The sequence below is a fragment of the Pyrgilauda ruficollis genome, unplaced genomic scaffold (assembly GCF_017590135.1).
Source record: "Pyrgilauda ruficollis isolate IOZ18807 unplaced genomic scaffold, ASM1759013v1 scaffold59, whole genome shotgun sequence".
In the NCBI taxonomy this organism is placed as follows: domain Eukaryota; kingdom Metazoa; phylum Chordata; class Aves; order Passeriformes; family Passeridae; genus Pyrgilauda; species Pyrgilauda ruficollis.
The window spans coordinates 3,902,026-3,929,335 of NW_024527599.1; the positions used below are offsets into that span (position 1 = coordinate 3,902,026).

The following is a 27,310-nucleotide window of genomic DNA, read 5'->3' on the forward strand; positions in this document are numbered from 1 at the left end:
GGTGATTTTCTTTCGCTGATCTGTGTTGCTTTTCCAAATCCCATATGGCCTATATGGCTGTAATTGTAGCTCATTTAGAGCTGACCTCAAAGGCAAGTTCTCCTTTCCTCCCAAAAAGGAGAGGTTTTCGCATAAGGGCTTACTCTGGTTTAAGGCTGCTTTATCTTAGTATAACATAAACCTGTTTCTAGTTATCTTAAGGCAGAAAGCAACTAGAGGATTTGGACTGGACTGGATGATTGATTCCTGCTGATTTAAGCAATCCATAAGGACTGCCTTTTGCCCTTACCTAGCTAATCTTGATTTCCTTTTCTGGCATAGGCAGCAACAAGAACTTTACACTGTCTTTTGCAGTGGGACAGAGTTCTGGGAAGTGCCATACTCTGAGCATTGGCTTCTGCAGCTCTACTCTTCAGGTGGTTATTTATACAAGGCACTAGCCAAAGGGAAAGGAGAGTTTTAACTGGATTAACCTCAAGAAGAGAGTGTGGGGATTTAGGGATTAAGGAACCAAAAGCAGCCAGCAATCAGTGACTTAAAATCTGCGGTAAGAGAGCCAGTCTCTATAGACAGGGAATACAGTCCTTTCTTACCTGCAGATTGGCAGTGTTTTTGCCTTTGAGATCTTGGAGAGGATGGTCTTAAGGATGCAGGGTTTGTGTAGGGTGTTTTCTCTGAAGACTTGTGTATTGATGGGAAATTATTCACAATTGGCAACTCTTTAAGAAAAAAACTAGTTAAGGACTGAGTGCTCAGATGAGATCTCAAACCTGGCACTGGGAAGGTATGTTGGTGGCTTGCTCCAATATAATGAGAACATCTGGTTTCCATAGACTTGTAACTCTTGTAACTTCATGCACTCCCCTTTTACACCTTCTACCCTTGCCTTTAAAGTGTTTCTGTCGTCCCATATATTTTTTTTCCACTGATGCTGTTATGTATCCCCTGCAGGGAAAATCCTGCTAGATTACCGGATTGATAGAAAGATTTGGAGGCGTGGGGGAGATCAACAAAAACCTGTTACTAAGGAGACACGAGTTTTAGCATTGAGTCTCTAATGGCCAGTCTGCCGAAGGGGAAACAGATGGCACAAAGGAGGCTGGGATTATACAGACAAGTACCACAGGGCTGCAAATCTGATACATCCATTGAACTTCCTGGGGTCAGACAAATCCAGCCTTGTGCCAAGACTAATGTGGTTCCTTTGCCTTTGGCACCGTGTTTGTGTCTTCTGTTAAAGGCTGTTCTGGACAGTGGGCTTCTGCCTCAAGTGTTCCTGCCCCAGGGAGCAGTGAGGTTTGGCACAGAGTGAGGGCAGGTGGCTGTATGGAAGTGTGTCCCTTCTGACAGGTCAAGCTGTACCTGCTGCCAGTGGTTCTCCCTTCCTGAGAGAGGGAAATAACCCAACACAACCCTGCATTCTGCTTGAGTACAGCTTTTCTCCTGTTACTGACGCACTCGTGTAGAAAAGTGACTTCTGTCCTAGGAGAATGGGAGGATGGATGGTGGCCACAGTCGCTCCTGGCTTGTGACACAGCCTGGCCTTTATTACAATATAATGTTTCGCAGAGGCTTGAATTTCAAGAGTGATGCTCCCAGCTGTGTGCTGCTCGCTGGGCTCCTGCTTCCCCAGCTCCTGCCTGCTCTGGAGAGACGTGACACGGCACTGCTGGTCTGGACAGAGCAGTGGGTAAATAAGCTAAGGCAGAATTCATCCTGGCTGAGGAGAAACAGTGCTGAAGTTGTTTTTGCAAGAGGCTAATTAACATCTGGTTTTGTATTTAACTTTCAGGCTGACTCTAGAGAGTGTTGCAGTAAACAGGACACTGATTCGTTAATAGTAGGAGAGTGCTAAATGACTACAGTGCTAGAATTAATAGCTTGACAGCATATCCTCTTCTCCTCTCCTCCCACAGCAATTTGGACTGATACCCAAATAAACAATAACAAATAGATTTTTGGAGGAGCTGACTGGGAGAAATAACAAAAGTCAAGGGGCACTCGTTATGCAACATTGTTCTGCTAGTATTTGACTCATCCAGAAAACCCTGTTCTACTCCCTAGCTTCATTTTCCTTTTTATTTTTTTTTTCTTCAGCCTCTGTTGAGGAGGTGTTATATTTGCTGCCTTGCTTCTGGTCCTTCAGAAACTCCCTATATCCTTGGATCTCCAGTTGCTGTAGGCATGGAGTGCTGGAAGAGTGTAGGCAGAACCCTACTGCAGAGAAATAGTGTGCGGGAGCCTATAAACCAGCTGGGGTCAGGCAAGAAAATTGCTGTGGCTTTAATTCCAACCACATGAGACTAATACCTGGGTGTAATTTGTGAAGAAGTGAGGGAATCTGAGTAGTTTATAAGTGTTACGTCCCAGTTCTAGCAGCAGTAGTCCCCTGCCAGAAGTGGGGCAGCTGGGAGGCTGCTGTGCACCCCGGGGATGGCGGATGTGAGCAAGGAGTACACTCTGTACCTTGTGATTCTCTCTGCAGTGTCTTGCCAGGGAATATCTTCAGGCCTTCCTTTCCCTCTGCTCTCCACAGACTCTGCTTTGTGTCCTGCATGCACAGAAAGCTGTCCCAGCAATTCCTTTTGAAGTTTTGCCTGAAACACTTAGGGGTTTTTCCTTATCCAAACGTAGGCTAGAGGTGAAGGGACTTTGCTGCCAGTTCCTGTTCTGATCTAGAGTCTAAACTCCTGCTGTTACTGCTCTACCAGCCACTTCTGTTCTAGATATGTCACTGCAATAGAGCAGAGCTCCCCGGCTGTGCTCCTGCTTCAATCCAGGGTTACGCAATAGCAGCCTGCGAGTGCCAACGCAGATGCTGCTGCATCCAGACACGCTGTACAATGTAGTTGCTTGGATACCCCTTTTTTTTTTTTTGTTATTTTTCTCACAAGTGCTAGGTAACAATTTGCAACTCATAATTATAACGTTGAACACAGATTCATGTTAAGCAATGTAAAGAATTAGAAACATTAATGATTTCCTCCCTACTTTTTAAAGGTTGAGCATTGTGGAATTTGCAAAGATTGAGTGTTGCTCTGTTCTCTTTTCAGAGTCTTTATTTCATCTTCATAAGTGTTAAATAACTTCCCCCTTTGAGAATATCTTTCATCCAGAAAATTATCTCTTAATTGTTGATGCAATATGCCAAGATCCCTGAGAGGCCTGGCTGCTGGTGCTTTTATTTTGGGTAGGTCACGAAGATTTCTGCGCTGCTCCTAATTCTCTGTGTTGTGTGTTCCTTACGTCAAGAGGAGATTTGACAGGGACTTGCAGGGATTGGATCTCAGAGGAGCTGTGTGGGTGAGAGTCTCCTGTAGCATTCTGGCAGGGAGAAGGATGCCTTTGTGTTACAGGCAGCCCCTGGGCTCTACGAGCTGGTGTGGGGTGAGGGTGCAGCTAAAACATGTCTCAGGGATGGCTCTGTGTGCTTCTGTCTGTGGAATTTGAGGCAAAATGAAAAAACACTGCCTGGTTATGCTGCTGCTGACCAGGAATTAGACTTTTAACAAGAGAGCTGTGCTGGCACAGCTTCATTTTATGGACACAGCTATGACATAAGTAGGAGTGGTATCCAAATAGCTCTATTCTTGTTCCATTATAGGAGTAATATATTTCTTGTATGGTGCAGGTGGATCAGCATTGTTTTAGTGACCCTACTGTACATTCTGGAAGAGTCAAAGCTCTGGAGTTACAACTTGATCAGAGCCCTAGAATAACTCCCTGATTTCTAATTGAGATAACTCCTGCAGGATACAAATGAGCGTGCACCAAGGTAAACTAGATGCTAACAGGAAGATGGCTGATTGCAAGACAAAGACCCTTCCCTTTGCCATGTACCTCCCTTCCTTCCACCCTCCTCCTCCTCCTCCTAAAATAGCCTTTCAGCATGAGTGAAAACCAAATACTTTCCTCTCTTGAAAGCACTTTTAAATGCTTGTTCGTGTCATTGGGAAAGTGATTTAGCCCAGAAGCTGGTGTTGTGCATCTGCTGTGTCTGATCTATGTCCTTATTCCTTGTAATGCTCTCCTATTGCTCATGGATGGTAAAAAAGTATCAGCTGCAGTTCCAGGTCTCCAACTTCCCTGCATATGGCTCATTAGCCTGTTTGCTTTTCAGGCTCCTTCAATCTTGTTTAATTCTAGCTGCCACGTTTTTAATGCAGCAGTTGAGGAGAGTCTCTCTCTCTCCAGCTGGAAACAGGCCCAGCTCTGAGGTGAAGGTGTCAGCCCTGTGGGTGAGGAGGTGCATGGCCAGGGCTGCTCTGGGAGCTCTGGAGGGCATTGGGAGGTTGAGTGAGGTCTGTGTTTTAACAGGCAGTGACTGGAGAGGGTCTGAGGTGTGAATGTCCATCGTCCTTAATTGCAGAGGGACAATTTCATGCATGTAAATGTGTCAGCCTGCATGAGTGGTTAATGAACGCTGCTCGTTGTGGTGACCTGTGGAGCTGGGATTTCATTTTAATACAGACTGTTGGCTGTGTAGTAGCCCTGCCCTGAGATTCACCAGTGTACACATGCATATCTTTGACTTGGTCTTAGTCAAACTATACCCTTGACGTCAGTTTCCAGTATGAAAACTGGAGTTCCAGTGCCAGTGTTTGTACAGCCACTGAGTCTTCTCACACTTGGCCCATTACCATAAGCATTTGTTACTGTTTAGGGAAACAAATTCTCCTAGATTATAATATTTCCAGTTGACAATGTCATTAGCTTTGCCTAAAAGGAGATTAAGCAGGTACCTTTAGGGTTCTGGTAGACATTAAATCCAGCAAAGCATCATAATTACATTAAATACCTGTCTTTTCTGTCATACTTGCAGGGTGCTGAAGGTCCTTCTGAAAGTCAGGGTGCAGATCTATTCAGGGAGACAATAGTTCTGCTGGGTTTTTTTCCTTAGTCTCTGTAAGTGGCTAGAGATGATGTGCTACTACACAGTTTTAGAGAAATTATATTAATACACATTTGATGTAGGGATATTTAAAGTGAATATATATCTGCAATGTATTGGGGGAGGGGGTTTCTTCCCCTTAGGTGGGTCTCTGATTAAGGCAAAAGCTGCTATACTCCTTATCAGGCAGGCTGATTTTACTGCAGAAATTCAGTTGACAGTAATCTGCTTTTTAATCTGTTCTTGTGATGTAGTGTAGCAGGCTGTGTCACACTGTATTTCTCATCCTAACTCTTGTTGTACCAGTTGAAAGCTTGTAATTTTTGTCTTGAAGTGTCTGAGTTTTAGTTCTGCAGTTTTTAGTGAGTGCTAATCTAAACAAGGTTTGCATAAATCCTTTTGCTCCAGCGGGAAGATGAAAGCTTTGATAAGGAACTTGTTTTTTTCTCTCTCCCGAGCAGGAGCACAATGTCTTTGACCTAAATATACCAATTACTGACATAGCAAAGTGATACAGAAAACAATCCAGAAGGAATGCCAACCTCTGAATGAACACTTGGCTGCAGAAAGCTACTGCTTATGTGGAACCTCAGATCCAGAAGACATGTGAGGAGGAAAACAGCATTCATTCAAAACATTTCATGCAAATAGTAAGGGGTGAGAGAGCAACAGCTGGAGAAATGCTTCTTATCCCTTATCCCTGTGGCTCAGGAGAGGTGAAAGCTCTATGCAAAACACAGTGCAGTTCTCCCCTTCCTTGTTTGTGGCCTGGTTTGCTCAGCTTTTTGAAAAACTTATGTCAAACTTAAAGGCTTCCTGGTAGCAGCTTTTCCTTTAAAATGTGTTTGATGGCAGATAGAAGTATTTCAAAAAGTAGCAGTAAGCTTCCTCTCTAGAGCATGCTAGGTGACTTTATTAATTAGTTTCATAATTTTTATTCATGATTAAGGTTAACCACCTCCAGAGACTGATGGAGTCTGAAGTGAACTGGTTTTCAGTTCAGCTTTGAGACCTATCCTCAGTGAGTACTTGCACATTGCAACCACACTGATGGTTTCCAAAATACACTGAGTAAATTGGTTCACACCAACTGCCACAGATTTCTGGTTCTCCATATTGCAGCTGTGGAATTTGCAGACTCTGGATGCCCATTTTTTTGGTACCAAACTGCTTCTAGACATGGTCAGACTGGAAGTGGTACTTGGTACAGTTCTGCATCTGCCCTCAAACCCCAGTGAATTTGTGTGTAGTCTTGGGCTTCTTGCAAGAAAAAGGGAACCTTTTATCAACCCAGGTTTTGGAGTCAGCCCTTGTTTCATTTTCCCAGGCAGTGTTGTTACTGGCACTTCAGCCATACTGCAAATGCAGCATGTGTGGGCTTTTTGCTCACACAGTTTATTTAAGAGATTGATACAACTCAGACTACTGCAGAAAAGTCCCTCTGCTACAGAAATGTGTAATAGATATTTGGCAGTGTGACTCAAACATTTGTCTTGCTTTGTTCCAGCAGATGATTTGAGATTATTGATAGGACCAGCTTTGTGCATGTTCTGCTGTTGAACAGGAATCTATCAAATATTTCATCTTGGAAGGCACTGAACTTCAGTTCTGTGGGATGTCCATGCACAGATCCTCTTCTCTTGGACTTCATAATCCTGCACTGAGTTGCTTCTTTGGGCATCTGGTGTCAGTTCCATGCACATGTTGGGTACCCCAGGACATCGCCACTGTCACCACGTGTCTGTGTCAGGAGTTGAGCCCTAAGGAATCTCATCATCCAGTGGATGCTCTTATCTCTGTGTGCCTCGTGTTGCATTAGAGGAGCGGCTGTGGCTGCAGCAGTGGCACCCTCTGCAAGACTTGACCAGACTGGGTTATCCATGTGTTGGGAAATAGTTGTGGGAGGGTGGCTTTTGTACTGACTTGCTTAATATTTGCTGGCACATGAGAAGAGCTCCCGTATGGAGAAGCGTGCAGTGCTCTGTGTGGCTGCAGCCCAAACCAAGGGACACTGGGACACTGGTGGATGCTGTGAAAGGAGCATTTGCATGGTTTAACGACTGGATCAGTGCCTGGTTGCACAGCCTCTGATTTGACTGAAGCAGCTGTCTTCTTCCCAGGAAAGATCATGTTCAGCTCAGAGACACTTAGTGTGTGTGTGAACAACTGGATGGGATGTAGGCAGGGAAAGAGTGGGCAGGAGCTGGGAGACTGCTCACTTAATTACAGTCCTTTGCTTTGTAGTTCCTCCTTTGAGACTGAGTCCAAAGCTGTCCACATGGAGGACATTTGACCATGTTAAGTGAAAAGCCCCTCTGATGGCATGGATACATCTGAATGTTGCTGTGGGTGTGGGGGGATCTATATTAACTAATTTTCTGTAGTGTCTGAAGTGTTCACCTCACAGCTACAAGTGAGATGTTGACTTAAGGGGTGAAAACTCTCTGAATTGTTGGTGCTCTTTTGATATTTGCTGGCTGTGTCCACTCACTCCTGATAAAAACACTTCCCAGGCATGGTCTATACAGTCAGGTATGTTGGCATAAAATCATACATAGCCAGCAGTTATTAAATGGGAATCCTTTTAAGCTTTGAAAGATGTTTTTTTTAGGGTGTAGTCTGTGTGAAATGTTCCTTGGTTAATAGAAATGTAGTGATTATTAGGCGCATGACTTAGGCTAATAATCGTATCTTACAGTACAGGAACTTGCTGTGATGTTCCTGATGTTAAATCCAGGCAGACAGCTCCAGTCCCCGTACGTAAGAGTGGAGATTGAATCTTGTTTATCATTACATCAGTCTGCAAAAAGGAGATTTATAAGAGCAGAATTGTTTGCGTGACATGGAGTGACTCCCATTGTATAGAACAGAACAGCTCTCCAAAATTTCTCTCCTCTCCCTTGCCCTTTTGATGACAGATAGTTGGCAGTGGATCAAAGCACAAACAGGATTAATGTTTTGCATATTCTGTCCTACATGGCCTGAAAGGAGCAGAGATGGAATTTTTCATCTTTCACTTTAAACTGCATTTAATATCGTGGCCTAGTTTAGAGCTATGCGACTCATTCCTTCCATTTCCCCTGAGGCCTCTGTTTCTGGTCAAGGAAAGCAGGGCATGACTCCCTCTGGAGCTCATCAGTGCTGCTCAGCTTCCTCCTCCGTGCAGGCTGGTGGAGGAGGCTGGTTTGAGGCTGGAGCAATCCAGCACCAGGAATCTCCAAGGAGCATTTGTGGCAGCTGCCATTTCTTGGGTCTGTCGCTGTGGTCGCATCAGGGGTGCTGCAGAGAACCCAGAGCTGGGGCAGCATCCAGAGTTCTTGTCACCACCGGTGCAAAGGCAGCTGTGGAAGCCGGAGTGGTGTCACAGGTCACATCTCCAAATGGCTGCGTTCACTTTCCAAGGATGCTCTCCGAGCATGTTCCTTCTCAAAGAGGTCCTCGGAAAAGAATGTTTGAGCCGTGTCTTAGCTGATGAATTGTACTGGCAGCAATACTTCTTCACCTCTGGAAATAGGCTGGAAATGGCGAGAAAGCGTGGAGGTGCTGGTTTAGGGGCCGTGTCAGTGCTGGGGCCGTGTCACTGCTGGAGCGGTGTCAGTGCTGGGCCGTGTCAGTGCTGAGCTGTGTCAGTGCTGGAGCCGTGTCAGTGCTGGGGCCGTGTCAGTGCTGGAGCCGTGTCAGTGCTAGGGCCATGTCAGTGCTGGAGCCGTGTCAGTGCTGGAGCCGAGTCCCCTCGGAGCCTGCTCCTCCCGGGAGCGGCACCTGAGCGGGCACATCGCTGTCCTGCCCTCCCCTCTAGCGGGGAGAAGCGTCCCTGCAGCCGCCTGGGCTCCCCGCGGGCATTCGGGGGATGTTCTGTGGCTGCAGGATTTCATAGCGACCACAGCACAGCGGGAGCGGCAGCAGCCACCTGGAGTGGAATATGTGAAATACGGGAGCATTGGCTGCATCTTCTTTGACGCCCTGTCCTTGGATGCATTTGTAGAAGGATGGGGTAAAGGTGGTTCAGATACCTGGATCTGACCACTCTGTAAATCCAGGACAAAACATGAGGTGCAGGGAAGGAGCAGGCAGCAGGCTGGTCAGGGTTGCTGATGAGAAGAGGAGGCTGCTGAAGGTTAGCTTTGTTCCAGACAGCATCCCAGGTACTGGCAATGGGTCTCTTGCTCAAATCACATTTGTCTACAGTTCTGTTTTCGTAGTCAGTTATATTCAGAGTGAATGTGCTCCTCACACAAACCCGCTACATTTATGTCTGCTATCAAAGAGATGTAAGAGTTTCAGCAGAGACAGATGGTGATTAATTGGGCCATGTCTGGCCTCCTCCACACTGAGCTCCTTAGGGTTGAATTTTGAGGGGAGCTAAGATAATGATCCTCATATTTCAGGATCTTCTCCTGTCATTTGTGGGACTTTTGGCTATGGCACACCAGGCTTGCCAATTGCTGTGACAAGGATTTTTCTTGGCAGGTAGAAATAGCTATTCATTATAATACTAAAAATGTTTGCATAGCTTGAGTTCCTGAGCAGTACAAATGAGACTTCAAGGGCTCTTTCAGTTGTTTTGCCTTACTGTGGAGTTTGAGGAACTTGTTCTCCAGCTAAATACACACTTTTTATTCAAAAACCCCATCATGTCTTCAGCAATTCTACATGTAATGAAACATCTTCCCCTCCCTTTTGACCTCTTTCTCTTGCTTCCCCAAGTCAACTTCTTGTAAACCCACAGGGAACTCAACTGGAACTTATGTTCTGGCAGGATTGCCAAAGGAGACCTGCAGGAGGGAAGCCTAGAGCAACCAAGAACAAAATTGTCTTTTTCCTTTCTCTGTCTGAACTCTGGTTTTCACGGAATGCCCCTGTCCTGACAAAACCCTTGGTATGTTTTAAAATGCCTTTTCCCTGTGGACCTGTACGAACATAGTAAGTTCTCACTAATACAACAGATCCTGTACCCTATCTCCAGTGCCTGGCAGGGTGCATGTAAATGTACTGTGAAGCAGAATTAATTGCTGAGATCTCTCTGCTGAGGTATTGCTTTGGGCTGTAGTAGGTAGCCTAGTGAAATTCCACAGCACATTAGAGATTGTGCATATTAATATCTCATCTAAAGCAGCGTAATATGTGAAATTTCTCCTTTCTGGTCATATCTGTGCTCACTCAGTCTGATTTGTCAGGTTTATTACGTGCTGGTTTTGTGGATTTTTACACTTGACTGCTGACTGGACTATGAATTAATATGATCTCCATAAAGGTAATAAAAACTCAGAGATTTTTGCCCAGAAGTGAACTGTGTGTTTGGCTCTTGGCCTGCCATATTTGGCAGGGGTCACTGGAAGTCAGTGCAAAAGCATGCAAAATCCTGCAGGGGCAAAAATTCCTGTAAAGTTGAGTTTTTAAAAGGCTTTTGAGAGAACATGAAGTGACAGCTGAGCAGAAAGTGAGTTCCTCTCTAATGACAGCTGCATGCAGGAGCAGGGGGAGTTCCCCTTGCCTTACACAATCAAACCAGTGAAATACAAGCCTTTGCTTTCTGCATGTTTTAAAAGATTTTCATGTTTTTCTCCTTTCTTTATGTATGCAGGAGGCAGACAGCGGGGAAGAAGAATGCCGGTCCCAGCCCAGAAGGTAAGATTGTCACTCGAGGCTCACAGGAGTCCTCGAGGATGCCTGCCTGTGTGAAATGTTCCACAGGGCTGTTGCTGTTCCTCTGGCATGTCCTGCAAACACACATCACCTTCTGCCTGTTGTTGATGTTGCACAACCGTCTTAAATGAGCCTTCCTGAAAAATGGGTTCTAGTAAAGGGTTTGCTGCAGCAGGAAATGGGAAAAGTCAGACTGCACACTAAAAAATAAATATGGGGAACAGTTGGCAAAGATGTCAGTGAATATATTCTCCAGACTGCTGTTTCTGTAGCTCCCTCCAGTGTCCTGTGTTGCTTCTCAGGATTTAGTCCACCAGCAGAGTATTCTGAGAGGTAACCAGACTAATAAACTCCTGTTCTCTGGTTTAAAAAGTCCCTGTTATCATCAAGGGTGATCCTGATCCATACAGGCACCTGCTGCTTAAACAGCACTTTCAGGATTTGTGGATATTTGCTGCTGATGCAGGTAGTCAAATTTATGCTCCAAAATTAGGAGACACCGAGAATTTGCAGGGATTTTTTTTTTTATTGGGATTGTTTTGCAGGGTGGTGCTCACCTCTTGTAAATGCTGATTTTAGTTGCTTTAGGAAGAACTTTCTTTGGTAAATATTATTTGGTAAAAAAGAAACATTGAAACTCAGCTGATTGAATGGTGACAAGCAATGGTGATTTTTATAATGTAGGTGTAGTCTGCAGGGTAAGACTTCTTGGGGTGTTGTAAGCTTTATCTCCTTTCCTCTAAGCCATCAAAAAATTATTTCAGCTGAATCTAATAAAAGCAAAAATTGTATGTATCAGGTGACTTCTGCAATGGCAGGAACACTTTGTTGCCTTAAAGTGTTGCAGCCAGATTTTGTGAAAGGCTTCAGATTCCCTCCAGAGGGAGTAAATAGGAAGTGAAGGTGAAATGGTTCTCCCTTTATGAGCTCTCTGGCTGTTATGGTTCTTTACTTAATGGTGTTTGTGTGAGTAGGTAGCAACAGAAGCCATAATATCTAGCATTTAAAATACTTGAATGGGATCTGGGCTTTGTGTTTTGGGGCCAACTTGGATGAATCTGCAAAAGAAAACACTGTCCTGGTTGCACATTCCCATGATTTCACTGTAGTTCTGTGATTCTGTGGCTCAGGGAAGGTGACTGCCCTGTTTACTTCAGTCTTCTAGCCCTAACTGATGATTTAAGAATTGCTGTTTCTTCATTTTACAGTTTTCATGAGTGAGAGGAAAGCTGGAAAGCACAATTCCCGAAGGCTCAAATTGAACTCAGCTAAACTCCAATTTTTCATTTTACTCTCGGCCTTCCAGCAGTCACAAGATCAGCTCATGACTTGATCTCAGTATACATAATGTATTGGAAGGGATGGGAGGTATTTAATTGTTGTGGGCACTTAGCAACCATTGTAGGTTAGGTCTGAAATGAGCATTTTAAAAATATATTTGAAATAACTTCTTGGGGTAGGAAATGACAGCCTGCTGTTGATGTGGTGATCTGAGCTCCGTGACTCCTGTTACTGGGGTCACAGAGCTAAGTAAAACCAAACTCCTTCTGGGGAAAAACAAGGGGGTGGGTGTTAAATGTGTTTGATTACAGTAGGATAAAAATAATAGAGTCAAATGGGGTAAGTAGTGAACCTGGAGTCCTGCTGTGGAGGAGCAGCAGATGTCCATAAACAGTTCCTGAGTATATCTAATCCCCAGTTTTCTCAAGAACATAGCAAGTAGCAGCTATTAAAAATCCGAGCAGTAAAAAGGCTACAGATTGAGTTTGGCTTAAAAGGAAAAGTGTGTTTCCAGTTGCAGTGTCACTCAGGTAGTGCTCTGCAGTAACCTGACATTCCTCGCTGCCTGCCTGGGCACGACCCTCTTCTCCTGAGGCTTCATTCAGGTGACCTGGCTGCAGCTCCAGGCAGTGGTCAGTGTTTGGGGTGGGATTTTTATTTATTTTGCTATTTGTAAAATTCTTCTGGTGTGGAGACCTTTTGTCTCCTGCGGTCATGGAAAATGTGTTCATGTGCTACCTCAGCATGTCAGGCATCAGGCATGTCCAAACTCATCCTGGTAACTGGACACTGAAGCCAGGAGTACTGCTGTGGTAGGACTAAATGTGTGTTTGCATAAATAAAATAACTTTTCAAAGGTTATTAAATAGGATCCTAGTGCACAAAGGTGTTAATGCTTGCAAGGGAGTTAGTGAAGACCTGAGCATAAGCACATGGACTTGTTTGGTGTCATGTTTTTGCAGTGTTCAGTCTTGACAATCGTTGGGTAGAGCCTTCATTTCCATTCCAGTGTCCCCATGGCTCTGCACAGCCTGGGGATTGCTGTCTCAGAAGAAATGTTACACTCAGATCCAGCTCAACAGCACTGCTAATCCTGTGGTTAGCAAAATCTAGATAGCTTCTTGTGTTAGGTTTCTGCTGTTTATCTTCCCTCCCTGATGAGGTATGGGATATATATTGAGGTGAGGGGAACATGCAGGAAGGCCTGACAGCAGGACAGCAGGAGGGACAGTGTTTGTTGAGCAGAGACTAGGAAGAGCAGCAGACTAAAATGTCCTCCAGAGAGGCAGAGAAATAAGTTACAAACAGAAGCGTAAACTTTTAGGTGATCACCATACTTAAACAAAATGATCTGTCTGTTTGCTGACCTGTGCTTTTTTAATCTAACACCGCAGAGGCCTGTGATTGCCTGGACTGGGTCCCACAGAGAAGGGAGAACTGTGTGAAAATGCTGTTTAAACATAAACCTGCTCTACAGAGCATTCAAATGACCTGACAAGTCTGCACTCGACAGCACCATCGTGGACTGAGGAGCTTTCTGCTTTGGGAATTAGCAGAATCTGCTTAAGCTTTTGTCCAAAAGATGGAAAGAGCTATCAGAGTGCAGAAAGAGAGTTCCTGTGTGCTCTGCAGTCATCTTTGGAAGGTGCTTGAAATGGCATTTCCTGTCGAACTCTTTTGTGTTGATGCAAAGAGGAATGATTTGTTTTCCTGCTGAGGAAAGTACTTGGGTACAGTGAACATAGATCTGACTTGTACAAATATTTCTATCCATTATTAAAAACCCCAGCAAGTTAATGCTGCCAATACCTGAAGCTGAACAAATAGGTGAAACCAGCTTGGCTTCTGCAACATTTTTTCTCACACCCAAGCCCTCCTCTGTGTCCAGCTGTAGCAGTGACCATTCATGCAGTTTATGGGTGAGATCCCCAAAGCCCTGACACAGATCCAGGTTCTTGCTCTGGAGTCCCTGATCGAGCCAGTCCCTGTCACTCTTGCCTAGTGGAACCCAGGCAGTGCTGCATAAGCAGATGTCCTGAACAATCTATTTATTACATTTATTACCTTCATAGCTGTGTTCTGACATTTTTATTAGGCTGTCTGGAGGCTGTGGAGCTAAACTGGCCTGCACATCCATCCTGTCCCCAGACACGCTGCTGCCACACTGAATACACTCTTAATGGAGCATCTGTGTTAACGAGCTCTTTGCAGCATCCCCAGGTTGTTAAAATTTACCTAAAACACACATGTATTGAGCTGTGAGTTGTGTTTACACCCGCTGAGGTATTGACGTTCAGGTTTTGTGTGCTCTGTGCCAAGGTTGCAAGGATTCAGCATCTTTGTTTTGCTGACAAACGACATCTCCAGGGGTCGGGGCAGCAGCGGTGCTGCAGCTGCACTGGATTTGCTGTCAGGATCTGCTGCTTGCTTTTTGGGGTTTATGTTTTAAATGGTGCCTCTATTTCCACACCATCAGGATTTTACCACTTCTGGTGCCTTGAAACTGCTCTGCTTGCTGAAATGCAGCATTTGAGGCTGCTCAGTAACTGAGCATATAAAACTGGGTGAGCTGTATTGCATTCAGGTTTTGTGTGCCCTGTGCCAAGGTTGCAAGGATTCAGCACCTTTGTTTTGCTGACATCTCCAGGGGTCGGGGCAGCAGCGGTGCTGCAGCTGCACTGGATTTGCTGTCAGGATCTGCTGCTTGCTTTTTGGGGTTTATGTTTTAAATGGTGCCTCTATTTCCACACCATCAGGATTTTACCACTTCTGGTGCCTTGAAACTGCTCTGCTTGCTGAAATGCAGCATTTGAGGCTGCTCAGTAACTGAGCATATAAAACTGGGTGAGCTGTATTGCCTAGTGTGGCTGCCAGGGACTTCAGAGGGATTCTTTGAACTTTTATGGCCTGGCAGTGGGTCAGACTAAAGTCCGTTTGCTCAGGTAAAGCTGAGGAGCCTGTCGTTCCCTTCAGGTGCCACAGAAAGTGATTACATCCGGCTTGAAATCTGAAGCTTCTTACCTGAAAATGTTCTCAGAAAGTGCTTGTCCTCCCCTCTTCAAGTGGAGGCAAGAGTGTGGTGTTAAATTATAATTTAAAAAGAAAAAAAAAACCCCACACCTTCTGCAGCACAAGTATGGTTACCTTCTGGTTTGTTTTTTTTTAGTCAAAATAGTTCCTTCCAGGAGTGAACTGGGAAGGAAAGCAAATCAGATTATTGCCATGATAACAGTTGGATGTGCCAAGTTGCCTCAAGGTCTCAAGCTGTGAGTAAATACCTTTGTTTTAGGAGCAGAAGAGAGTCTGATGCAGGAGCTGATGGTTTATAGCAGTATAAAAGTTGCTTTTCAAAGACTAAGTTAAATAGGTGCTTTCTTCTGCAGGGCAGCAGCTCAATAAACTGTAAGCCAAGGTGTTTGATTTTTAAACTGAGACCCGTTGTACAATATGTGTTAGTCCCTGCACGAAATGGGGGCTGACCGTGTGATACTGAATTGACTGCACTTCCAAAGGCTCATTCACACTCCACACTGAGATGTGGGGATCTGCAGCATCCTGTGACTTTTGGAGATGTGTGTCATCACCATTTGGTGCTCCTGTGGCAGGCTCCTGGTTATCCTTAAAACCTCTCTGGTGTTACAAGAGACTTCCAAAAGCCTTGTGCTGAGAATTCTGGCAACTAAACCTTCCTTGTGCTGCCTTTGCTCGCTGCTGCAGCTGCCAAACAATTACTCTGTTGGTACTTGAACAGTAGCTGGATCTTTATTGGGTGTGCAAGACAGTTTGTTAACTCCATCTTGAGGAAGATGGGGCTGTGTCTGTGCTGTACAGGAGAACGTGTGTTTATCCGTGCTGGAGATTACTAAGCTCTTGTAGTACGAACCTTATCTTTAGAATGTGTTTCCTGAATTCATCTTTCTGTCTTTCCTTTCAGTGACAGCTCAGCCTCTCTCTGGCATTTACTACAGCTGCTTGGGGAGAGTGTAATGCCGAGGTAAAGAACAGTTCTGGTCATTTGCCAGCTCTGCTGACCACCAGAAAAAGTTCTGCGGGCCACGATTCATTACAGTGGCCTTCATTTTTGAATACCACTTCTTTTATCACCAAACAGTGAGCAAAGGTATTGAACTGGCAGTAAAATTTGGGTTTATTAGATTAGTAACAGGTATCTGCAGGGCTGGTTCACTGCAAGGTCTGTTTGTGGTTGCGACGTGTTCAGTCCAGTCCGATGACATACCTGTGGATCACAATAATGTGTGAGATGATTTCAGGTGTGATCTTCAGGCTGAAGGATCAAGCAGAGTAATATCGTTGCATTGCCAAATTACCAGGTAAACACAGGGAGCTAGCTCAAAATCTGAATGCATATGAAAAGTGGTTTTGAATTTGTCATTCTAAGCGTGTGAACAGAGGAGAATGAGGAACAGGGCAAGGACAAGCTGGGAAGTAAAAGGAATGAAGGTGGGTCAGGTCCTTCAGCTACCAAAAGGGTCCAGAGTCCAGAACAGCTGCTCCCACACACTTGTGCTCCTTCAGAGGGTCACAGAGGAGGGGCTGACCAGGAGTGCCTTAAGGATTCCATACGTGCTTCTGTCTCCTGCTGAGCATGAACCAGGAGCTCTAAGCTAAAGGATTTCTATTCCTTTAGAATAGAAACTCTGAAATTCCCTTTCCTGGTGAGACACCTTCACAATTCAAAGTTAAACATGAATCTTCAGTTTTCAGCATTTCATGGATTTCACTTAAATGTATTTTGATAATCTGAGCCAGGGTTTCTGGACTCATTGCCGTTCAGCTCTTTGGTGTCTTTGCATCAAAAACATTCCTTTATAAAATTGGGTGAGTGGATGGTTTGACAGTTGGGAGGATTTAGATCTTTCTTTTCCACAGGTCACTGAAATAATACATTACCTACAGTGGTGTTGCTTGTTGGGAGCAGACATTGCTGCTTGTGTCCTTTCTCCTGCTCGGGTCCCTTCAGTCATCTTTGCTTCAGGCTCTGTAAAAAAGGGTGTAATTGAGCACTGACCTCTCTGTGTCAGACCCTCGAAGATTTAATGATAAGTAAACTGTACAGTGATTGGCTGTGGGATTGGTGAGGGAAGGGTTTAATGAACTGATAATATTGCAAAATAGGTGTTGAATTCTCAGCTAGGCAGCCTAATCATCGATCATGATGGGCAGCTGACCAAAGGGCTTTAAAAGCAGGGGTTTGTTCTTTCAGTGATGCTTATCTCCCTACCCCTGTACTTGGCTGATTTCTTTGCTCAAGAACTGGAAACAGAAATACTCTTTGACAGCTTAAATAACCAAATTTAGAATGTGGCTTCCTGTTCTGACTGGTTCTTCAGGATTAAAGTACAGTTTTGCGTGCTTTCCCTGTTCCTGCCTCCCCCTGCCTTTTTTTTTTTCTTCTTTTTTTTCTTTTTTTTTTTTCTTTTTTAGTTTTTGTTTGGTTTGGTTTTGTTTTAACTAGATATGGGCTCCTTTATAATTACTTGGTTAAGTTCCCCTGGCTGTGTGTAATGCAGCTGGGGTATGTAAGCCCTGCCTTGGTGGGTGGTATGTCTGTTATCACTGGGAAAGCTTTGTGTACTCCATCTCCTTCTGCCCTGCGTGCATTGGCTTGTTTATGATGCCTGCTACTGAAATCGTTCATGTTTTCCTGATAAATTGGACTGCAGAATGCAGAAGGTTTTGTCTCCCATGCCAGAACCATCCAGAAGGCCTCTGACAGATCAGCTTCTCCTCCGAGGTGTGGAGGCAGCAGTAGGAGATGAGTGCAAGAGGTGCTGCTCTCAGCCAGTGGTCTCTACCTATTTACAGGTTCGCTGCACTAATTTAAGGCTCTTCCCAAATAAATCATCTGTTTGGACGCTTAATCCACTCACACTCATCTGTCGACTCTGTTCAGTGCTTAAAGCCACATATCCTCACAGTAAAAGCATGACTTAACTGACTTCCCACCAGAAATGCAGGGTCATCAGGTCCTTTGACCCTCAAAGAGCTCAGTGTGGCAGCTAATTTTTCAAGGCTACCCCTTAGGACCCTTTTCCCACCAGAGCTGATGCAGAGACAGCAGCCTTTGTGGACAAAGACTGAGCGTAGCTGCCGGTGAGAACAAAAAAGGACTTGGCCCCACCTCTGCACACGGAAATGAACTCGCTACCTCTGTTCCCCAGCCGTGCCTGTGCAAGGCTCCCGTGCTCGGCTGTGGGCAGGGACGTGTTGTTTTTAAAACTAGGTGACTTTTCATAAATATCACCGGAAACAGCTGTTGAACAGTACAGAATAAACTTTCCACATGTGCAGTAAAGGTGGCTGAGCAGACACGGCCGTGGCACATTGCTCAGCAGGGAGAGGATGTGCTGGGGGTGAGGGGGAAGTTTGTTTGTCTAACAAAGCGGCTTCACAAGTTTTTTTCATAATCCCCTGAAAACATGGGTCTGGGTTCTGCATTGCCTTATCTGTGATACTGATAATAATGATTGAGGGCAAAATTCCTATGTGTGATAGCCTCCCACTGTCCCCTCTACCTTGAACATGACCAGTGTTACAGCTGTAGTACTTTCCATGCTTGTAGGAACAGAACATTCCTTGATTTTGCAGAGAGTACCTGGACTTCAGTCCAAACAGGCTTAATAATACCCAACCCTTGACACCCACTGCAGTCAGAAAGACTATGACAGTATGTTGTGTTCATTCAAAAAAAGTGTTCTTCAAAAAGAGAGAACTGAGGGGACCAGAGGACATCTCACTGGTAGGTGTACTATAAAATGGAAAGAGGTCATCACGTCCCCCTTAGTGTAGACTAAAAATTGAAGATGCCTAATAAAACAATCGTGCTGCAGATTTAATCATGTTAACACGTGAGCAGACACTTAGCAAGGCGCTGTGGGATAGGAGTGGGTGGAACACGATGACACCCACACCTTTGTGTGGTCTGACAAGAAGCAGCAATTCAGCCTGAAGCTGTTGATCTTGGATGGAAACAGAAGCTTGATGAATGCCCTGTTTGCATGTGGACTATGTGCACTGACACGACTGGGTGTCCAGCTCTGAGCATGCCTGCTGCAAGTTTCAAATCTGGGCATGCCAGTGCCAAGCCTGACCTGTGCACCGGGGCCTGGGCTGGACTAGGAGAAGCCCATTAGCAAGTGCTAGTCCTGTGTAGGACACAGGATTACTCTGTTACACCACTGGGAGATCAAAAACTGTTGAAATGCACCAGGAAGGTGACACAGCTGAAGGTTCTGTACAAGCTGCTGTGATCGTGGAGTTTTGCAATGCAGACACCGGGGAGAATGATGACTGTATGAATAAACAATATGTTGTCAGCCTCGTCTGCCAGACCAAACACTACAAGTCAATGTGGGAGATTTGTGCATGCATGTTCTCCTTCCAGCCCCTGAAACTTCTTTCCAGAGGCAGCTCTGGTAGCATTCCCTCTGCTCCCCCCTCCTGAAGTGCTTGCTCAGACGTCCCTCTTTGTTTTTTTTTCCATTGTGCTTCCATAACTGGTTCTAGCTGCTGCCTTAGTGTAGCAAAGCTTTGGGGATGGGTGTTTTTACATTGTGTCTCACGTGCTGTATATAACCCCAGTTTATTCGTGTGGTGTTCAAAGGTTAAATGGGATCCTGCTGCCCCACAGGTTTGTGGTGTCGTGGTGCCTTGCGGGGTTTGCTGCCTGCCCCGCTGATCCCAGGGCCTCCTGGGGAGTGGGAAATGCTGGGCAGAACTCAGACAAGCAGTGCCCTTTGCCCTGCAGCAGTGTCATTTGGTGCACTGGGCTGGGCAGCACTTGAGACCCCAGACAGGCGTATACTCCTTGTTTTTTTTCCACTGTGCTTCCATAACTGGTTCTAGCTGCTGCCTTAGTGTAGCAAAGCTTTGGGGATGGGTGTTTTTACAGTGTGTCTCACGTGCTGTATATAACCCCAGTTTATTCGTGTGGTGTTCAAAGGTTAAATGGGATCCTGCTGCCCCACAGGTTTGTGGTGTCGTGGTGCCTTGCGGGGTTTGCTGCCTGCCCCGCTGATCCCAGGGCCTCCTGGGGAGTGGGAAATGCTGGGCAGAACTCAGACAAGCAGTGCCCTTTGCCCTGCAGCAGTGTCATTTGGTGCACTGGGCTGGGCAGCACTTGAGACCCCAGACAGGCGTATTTACATCTTGTCATGCAGTGATTAATGGCTCTGCTCACATGCTCTGTTGCAGCACGGGGTGATTTAGGCTGCTACCTGTCATCACTGCAATTTTGTGCGCTTTAAATTCTTCATGTATTTGTCCCAGCAGAGTGCACCTGCTTCCAGCCACGAGCAGTTTCTTGGCTGTCTTATGACTTGCTGCCTAAACTCCATCTCGTGCATCCCTTTCTTTCTGCCTGCTCCTTGCTCCTGTGTGCTGAGAGATCAGTTTACTGGGTCTAAACTTTTACCCATGTCTAAACATAGCAGCAACTTTGACAAAGAAATAGAGTTCCTTAAGTCTGATGTTAAAAGCAAAGTATGAAAATAACACAGCATTTATTGCTGCTGTCTGGTTGAGAACGTGGTGATGGGTCAGAGATTTGATTTGATCTTGGAGGTCTTTTCCAACCTTAATGATTCTCTGAGTCTCCACAAATGGACAGTGGGAACTGAAATGCTAATCTCACTAACATGTACCTGAAAGCAGTGCCACTTTGAGGCTGGGGTTTCAATCTTTATGGCAACAAACCCAAGTTCAAATAGCTTTTATTAGTGCAGATTTCAAGATATGAACTTATTTGAGGATTTCCTATTTCTGTTCTCTAAAGGTTCGAAAAGAAAACAAATGGGTTATTTCTGTCATCACTTGGTTCCCTGGCATATGGAGATGCAGTGCATGATTGTATTAATCCAGACCTAATTCATTAACAAATCTATTATCCATATGTTATGAGTAGCTGCTTGTAGTTAATCACTGCACTTGTTTTCAGCAGGTTTTAGGGGCTTGCCTTGTAATGGTGGTTATGTGTAAGAAATCTGACGTGTCTGGACAGTATCTAAGTACATTTAGTCTTCTACAATGATTGAATAAAGCCCTTAAGTTATTAATTAGAATAGAACAGAAGTTCTGGGCTTGTTTTTCAGTCTGTGAATGTGTGGTATGTGTTACTACAGAATATGAGGTTCTTGCCAGTCTCTTGACCTCTGGAAGGATTGAGTTACCCTCCATTTCTCAGTCCTGATTTTTCCATTGCTTCTTGCAACTAACTTCATTTCTGCCTAACAAAATTACTTTTTTCTGGCATTGCAGCAAGCTGGCAGTGCATTTTCTTTACAGCTGTGAGGCACCATTACCAGAGCTGCGCTCTTGGCTATACAGGATGACATTGCTTAAACTATTGTAACCAAACAATACCCTAGCAAAACTTACAGAATCACAAATTCCACTGCTTTGCCCTTTTCTCTGCCCATCCCTGAAGTGGAGATGGTCAACACCTTTCAGAGGAGTCTCTTCTTGTTCATGTCAAGTCTCCTATCAAGACCTGAAGAAGCTCCCATCACACTGTGTTGGTTTTTTTCAACCTCTTTCTGGTTCTCTGAAACTTTTAATTAATATTTGGAAATAAAGCTGATGAAGCTTTTGGCTTCCAGCTCTGCTGCCAGATCACAGGGGCAGCTCTGCAGCTGATGCCTTGGTATTTTTTGCTCTTGAGTAGATGTCATTAACAAGTAGTTGTGTTTAAACTCACATCTTCCCCTGCCAGCTCACTTGTGCCTCCTTGCTGAGCATGTGCCACCTAGAGCAGATGACTTAAGACTGGTATATCATGTTCCTCTGTGCTGGGCTGTCATGCATTCCTGTGGGAAACACAAAACTGAGCTTGCTTCCAATCCAGGGCTCCTTGGTTGTTCGCCCGCGCTGCTTGCTGGGTGTAAGGGCTGGAGAATGCCGGTCCGGGATGGGCAGTGCCGGGTGGGATCGAGCTGCCCCCGGCTCTCCCCAGTGGAAAACCGTATTAAGTTTCCCTCGCACTGTAACATCTGAATTCCCAGCAGCCAAACGACAAGACTTTTGTTTTAAATAACTTCCTTTCTTCCTTTTCTCGAGGGACGATGGAGCTAAAGATTAAACAGCACTGAAAGGCAGCTGCTTCTCTTCTCCTTTGGCAGAAAGCAAGTTGTCGCGTCTCTGCATATGAAAGTTACTGCCAAGAACTGTTCCCCCCGTCTCCTGCAGGAGAGAAATTAAGGTCGTTTCCTAAGCACCCGAGTTGTCGCTGCCTGCATTTTGCAAAACATCGTTTGATGTGCTGCATCAAACCCGGTTGCAGGGCGTGCAGCCTCGCTGGCTAGATCTGAGGGAGAAAAAAAGGAGAGGAAGGGAAAAGGGGAAGTGAAAAGGAAAGGGAAAGGAAAAGCTGGGCGCACCCGCGCGCGGTGCTGTGCCCTGTCCCTCGCTGCCGCCCGCCGGGGGAACCGGCAGCTGAACCCCGGCCCGTGAGCGGGGCGGACTGTCTGCCTGATCCGTGTGTCCCGGTCCCGTCTGTCCCTGATCCGTGTGTCCCCGTCCCGCCTGTCTCTGTTGCGTGTGTCCGGTCCCGTCTGTTCCCGTCCCGCCTGTCTCTGTTCCGTGTGTCCGGTCCCGTCTGTCCCCGTCCCGCGTGTCCCGGTCCCGCGTGTCCCGGTCCCGCGTGTCCCCTCCCCTCCCCGCAGCCCCGCGCCGCCACGTGCGGTGTGGGCGGGGCAGGGGGTGGGGCCTGTCCTGGTCCCGCCCTCGGGCCGCGCCTGCGCGGCGGGGGCGGCGCGGCGGGCGCGGGGCAGAGCGGCGGTGCCGATGCCGCGGGGCAGGGCGGCCGCCGCGGCGGGGAGCGATGATCCCCTACTTCTCCGACAACGCCGTCATCTCCCAGGGCGCCATCGCCCAGCTGTGAGTACCGGTACACGCCGCCCGCCGAGACTCCCCTTCGCGGTGCCGCTCCGCCTGCTCCGGCTCCCGGCGGCTCCCCCTGCCCGGGCGTGCGTTGCGCTCACTCCGCTGTCCCCTCTCTCCCTTCTCTCCCCTCTCTCCTCGCCCGCCCCGTTCCCCGTAGTTCGCTCCGCCGCCAATTGCCTCCGGGCAAACTTTTCCCTGGCCGGCACCGCAGCGTGGAAGTGCTGATAAGCGCGGGCAGCGCCCTGCAGCTGCTGCTCCCTCGCCGCTCACTTCCCTGATTGTTCTTTTTTCTCACTACGAGTACTCCGAGTCCCGTCCGAGCGCTTGTCCCAGTGTTACACGGGAGCCGCCCGGGCAGCTCAGGGCTGCGCTCGCTCCGCCGGAGCCGCCGCTTCCCCCGCGGTGCCGGGCGGGACCCGGCGGGCTGGGCGCTGACAGCGGGCTGCAGATCCCCGGCCCGCTGACTTTGGCCGTGTTTTGGGCTCAAAGCAGAGATCAGCCCCTTTATCTGATCTCGGCTTATCGCAAAGCGGCACAGGGGGTCTGCGGGGCTGGGGTGTCCCGGGTGGCAGCCACAGGAGCAGGTCTGAGGCAGGACACTCAGCACCTGCGGGTCACAAGGCAGGGACGTGCGCTGCTGCAGTTGTTCAGTACTGTCAGTCTTGGGCAGCTCTAAAGTGCAGAGTGTCTCCGTGTCCCAAACTGAGCCGCATGGAAAATCAGTCTCTCCAGCTGCACACCCCCCCCCCCCCCCCCCCCCCCCCCTACCTCAACACAACCCCCCCGCCTTTGATATGCAGATACGAATAATCATTTAATTTATAAACAATTAACAGCCACTGCCTGTGTTGTGGGGTTTGGCTGGAAGGATTAAGGAGGGAAGTGGCAGCTATGGGGTGGTAGATAAGGCGTGCAGAGAGATAGTCGCTGTGGTCTAGCCATGCTTGATGCTTCTTTAAAGAAGCCAACAGATTGTTTTATCTCTTGAAAGCATCATGAAAGGCTTACAGATAAAGTGCTGGGTCCCACCTGGAACTGTGTTCTTGTCGCAAGAAGCTCCTGCTAGAACTGCAGCTGGAAGTCTTTAGTAGATATCTCTGCTTATGCTTCATATGGAAATGAGTCCCCGGACTCTGTGCCTTCTTTTGTGAGCGCTAGCAATCGCTGCTGCAGTTGGTAATCAGTTCAGCTAAGTCTCTGTGAGCCTTTCATACTCAACCCAAAATGTTTGTAATTAGTAACTTTTTCCGTTCGCAATGTTGCCTGTAAACATCAGGGCTTTCCCTGCGGTTGCTGATAATGCAGGTTTAACAGAGATGCACCTAAACTGTTCTTCCAAAGCAATGATGCAAACTGGATATGCCCTGGGCTTTGGGAAGTTGCAGTAATTCTGGAGTTGTGGTGAAAACCTAACATACCGTGGGCTGAAACATTTCCTTGGAGCTCCGGATGATTTACCGAGCTAGAGTAGGTAGCCAGGTAACAATTTAAGTGCTTTTAAGGTGTTTGTTTTATCCACTGCTCAAACACTTAACCCAGGGTCGGAGACTGTACAGAAAGGGATTAAAAGAAAGGGGAAATGCTGCTCGTCTCTGCTCCCTCTGTCACATGGATCCCTGCAGTGCCTCGTGGTGGTTTAAATGGCCACTTGGTTGGAAGGACCACCCTTTCCTTTTCTGGGGAGAGAGATAACAGAGTTATCAGAGTGGAGCTTACGCTGTCCTTTGCCTCCTGTGAGGGAAGATTAATAAGCATGAGAATGACAGAGCTTTTGGCCCACGCAGAAGTGTTCTCACAGGGCTGAGTGCTGGATTAATATTTTGCTAGTGTTCTCAATCAGGATGGTGCTGTGGCTCTCGCGCTGGCCTGGTAAAGGCCAGCATTTAAAGTTTGTGCTCCTAATTACAATTTCACAAAGGCTGATTAATATTGGATGTCCTTATTTCGTCGCGGGCAAGACCTAAAAATCCAGATTTAGTTTTTTGCTGTGCTAAAAATGTGTTCTCTGTGGAATGGGAAGGGCATTGGTGACCCAAACATTATCAGAAACTTCTGTTTCAGTGTATTCTTTAGTAGATGTATTTGGCTGATCAGCTCTGACTTTCAGAGATCAGCAGAAATTACTCTTGTGTTGACGCTTTTAGTCAGTAATGTAGTCAGCTGGTCTGGGTCTAATTCATTTCAGGTTCACAAGGATTCAAATAATGTCCGGGAGACTTGTGTTTATCAAAATGCTCATAATTTATAGTTGTAACTTGTTCCAGAAATTCTTGCTATTCTCACTGAACCTAGGGGGAATTCTGCTGATTTACTAGTTTATTTGTGTGTAGGATTCAAAATTTCCTTTGGTCTGTTAAAACTCTAAGGCAGCTGATAGGAAAGATAGAAAGAAAAAAAGCAAAGCTTCAGAGAGTCTGCAAATATCAAAGAGTTTTTAACAAGAAACCTGGAGGAATTACCATGGATCAGTTCTTCCTGCCTGCAGTCGCTTCCTTTGCCTCTGGCCAAGTTTGAGTTATTCAATTCATTGCTGGTGTCCCTGAAGTGGCTTTTCCAAGTTTCTCTGATAATGCCAGATTCCTCTGTCACCCAGTTTTGCTCTCTATCTCAGTGACACAGCAGGATGACCCAGCCATCAGGGCACTCACTTGGTGTTTGAGAAAACCCAGCTCTTGCTTTCACTGAGCCACATCCTTCCTGTGTGAGCCTTACCAGGCTGTGTTCAGCGGGGCAGGAAGGTGCAGAGGGATGCTCAGCCTTTGTGCAGAACCTGAGGATTGACCACCTCCCTTTGGTACCCCTATCTCTCTGGCATTTTGAAGCATTTTTTGTTGTGTTTAAATACTTTTGACTCTGCCTTGGCTTCCTTTCTGCCAGGCAGCAGTGGGAGCCCTCCCTGGGCACAGCTGAGCACACGTTGAAGCACTCCTGCCCTGTTTACTCCTTCATCCTCCAAAACTCAGGAGCCAGATGGATCTAAAAGCACAGATAGGCTCATTGCTTCCCATGGTTCTTGTGCTTGCCTCATACCAGTCTATTTTCTGTTATAAGATGTTAACTCCGTTTTTATATGTATTTTAAACTTTGATGGGGGGGAAAAAAGAAGGAGCAGGAGTAGACACTTTCTTCACAACATTGTGAGTTTATGGTGGAGCTTTTCGGGGGAAAAAATAAACCAAGAAGTTAAACTGAATTATGTTCAGTGATAGGTAGATACAAAATGTCCTTTCAGACCCGGCTTAGCAGCTTGTTGCTCTCTCCTGTAATCAGTTTTCTTCTAAGTGATAGCCCTTGTGTGCAGAGTGTGAAGAAACAACACTTCACAGTGTAAGAGGAAGTTCTGAGGCTGTGCAGGTAATTACAAACTGTACAGTAAATGACAGCAGTGGGTAATTCAGGCTCATTGTGTTGCCACTCTGTGCTGTAACCTGCTTGGCCCTTTGTCCTCCCCCACCCCTTTCATTTTCCTCTGTCACACGGCCATGGCCTTTGTGGTGGGAAATTTCATGACCACCTAATCTTGAATTGTGCCAAGTCAGGAACTTAGATAGGTGTGTGGCTGCTGTTGCCATTCTTTGGAGAGCTGCTTATTTATTTATTTCTTGTATGGGAAGCCTTACAGCCTTTTTATCTCCTTACAGTGTTATTGCTGCCAAAACCCTTGACCGTTCAGCAATTAGACCGCAATCCTCTGAGCAGCATGTTATTGGAAATCTTTAATTGTTTCTGTGCCATTGTAAAGCAGTGTAGCTTTGTAAGTATTTTACCATTGTGCTGAGAGTCAATGATATTTAAGAGCCCAGGAGGAGATGCTTGGAAACTGCTGCAAAAAGCCTGGAAGATCAGCAGAGTCATTCCAGTTACTGCTGTCAGCTCTGACTGAAGTTGCCTTATGAGCTGAGGGTTGCTCTGGTTGGAAGTGCTTGAAATAGAGAAAGTGGTTGATGAGCCCTTCATGTCTTGTAGAGCCTGGTAGGATCAGGGCAGACTGCAGCAGTTGTTTTCTCCATTCAAGTGTGCATTGTGTGCTCTGTGTTTGTAGGGCTGCAGAAGACAGCCTCCTACTCCATCGGGGATGTGATGGGAATGTGCAGGCAGGGGAACCTGACCCCTTACCCTTCCTGCCCACCCCTCCACACAGCTGAGCTCACCCTGCTCACTGCATGTTGACATAGCAGAGTCGTTGGGGATTTCTCATCTTTTTTATTTCTTTGCTGCTTTTGATGAAACAAATGCAATGCTTAAGAGGCCTCTTACTACCCACTGATTACTGAAAACTGTTCAAATAGGTTGTGGTATTTGCATAAAAGTAGTATGGTCTGTGCAGAGTTGATCATTAACCAAGCCAGGGCTGTATTGTTCATAACTACTTTTCCTGTTTGGCTTTTCCTTTTATTCCCCTGGAAGCTGTGAGTATTTGTCTCACCAATCCTTCCTGGTAAGGGCTGGAAGAGACACAGAGATGGTTATCAGACATCAAATCAAAACCTGAGCCACAAACCAGTGTTTCAAGGACAAACCCCCCACGCCACGACTCTTTTTGAGCAATATGTTTTAGTTAGGAAGCCCATGCTGCTGGGCTGCCAAATTAAT

The 27,310-nt window shown here is 46.3% G+C and overlaps 1 protein-coding gene and 1 long non-coding RNA gene across 3 annotated transcripts in view; one reads left to right on the forward strand and one right to left on the reverse strand.

Moving 5' to 3' along the window:
* SSH2 (slingshot protein phosphatase 2) overlaps positions 1-27,310 on the forward strand; it is a 91,316-nt gene that overhangs the window by 17,456 nt on the left and 46,550 nt on the right. Inside the window, exon 2 of one of the 2 annotated variants that reach the window (XM_041482919.1) lies at positions 10,476-10,519. In XM_041482919.1, the coding sequence (XP_041338853.1) occupies positions 10,476-10,519 (44 nt within the window). Of the gene's footprint in view, positions 1-10,475; positions 10,520-22,529; positions 22,712-27,310 lie in introns of those variants that run through there. The other variant, XM_041482920.1, reaches the window with a different exon arrangement.
* On the reverse strand, positions 15,948-22,433 carry LOC121361858. The gene is made up of 4 exons (XR_005956403.1): positions 22,213-22,433; positions 21,215-22,015; positions 16,730-16,817; positions 15,948-16,055 (listed from the first exon to the last, which is right to left on the reverse strand). It is a non-coding gene; the product is annotated as an uncharacterized LOC121361858 (long non-coding RNA).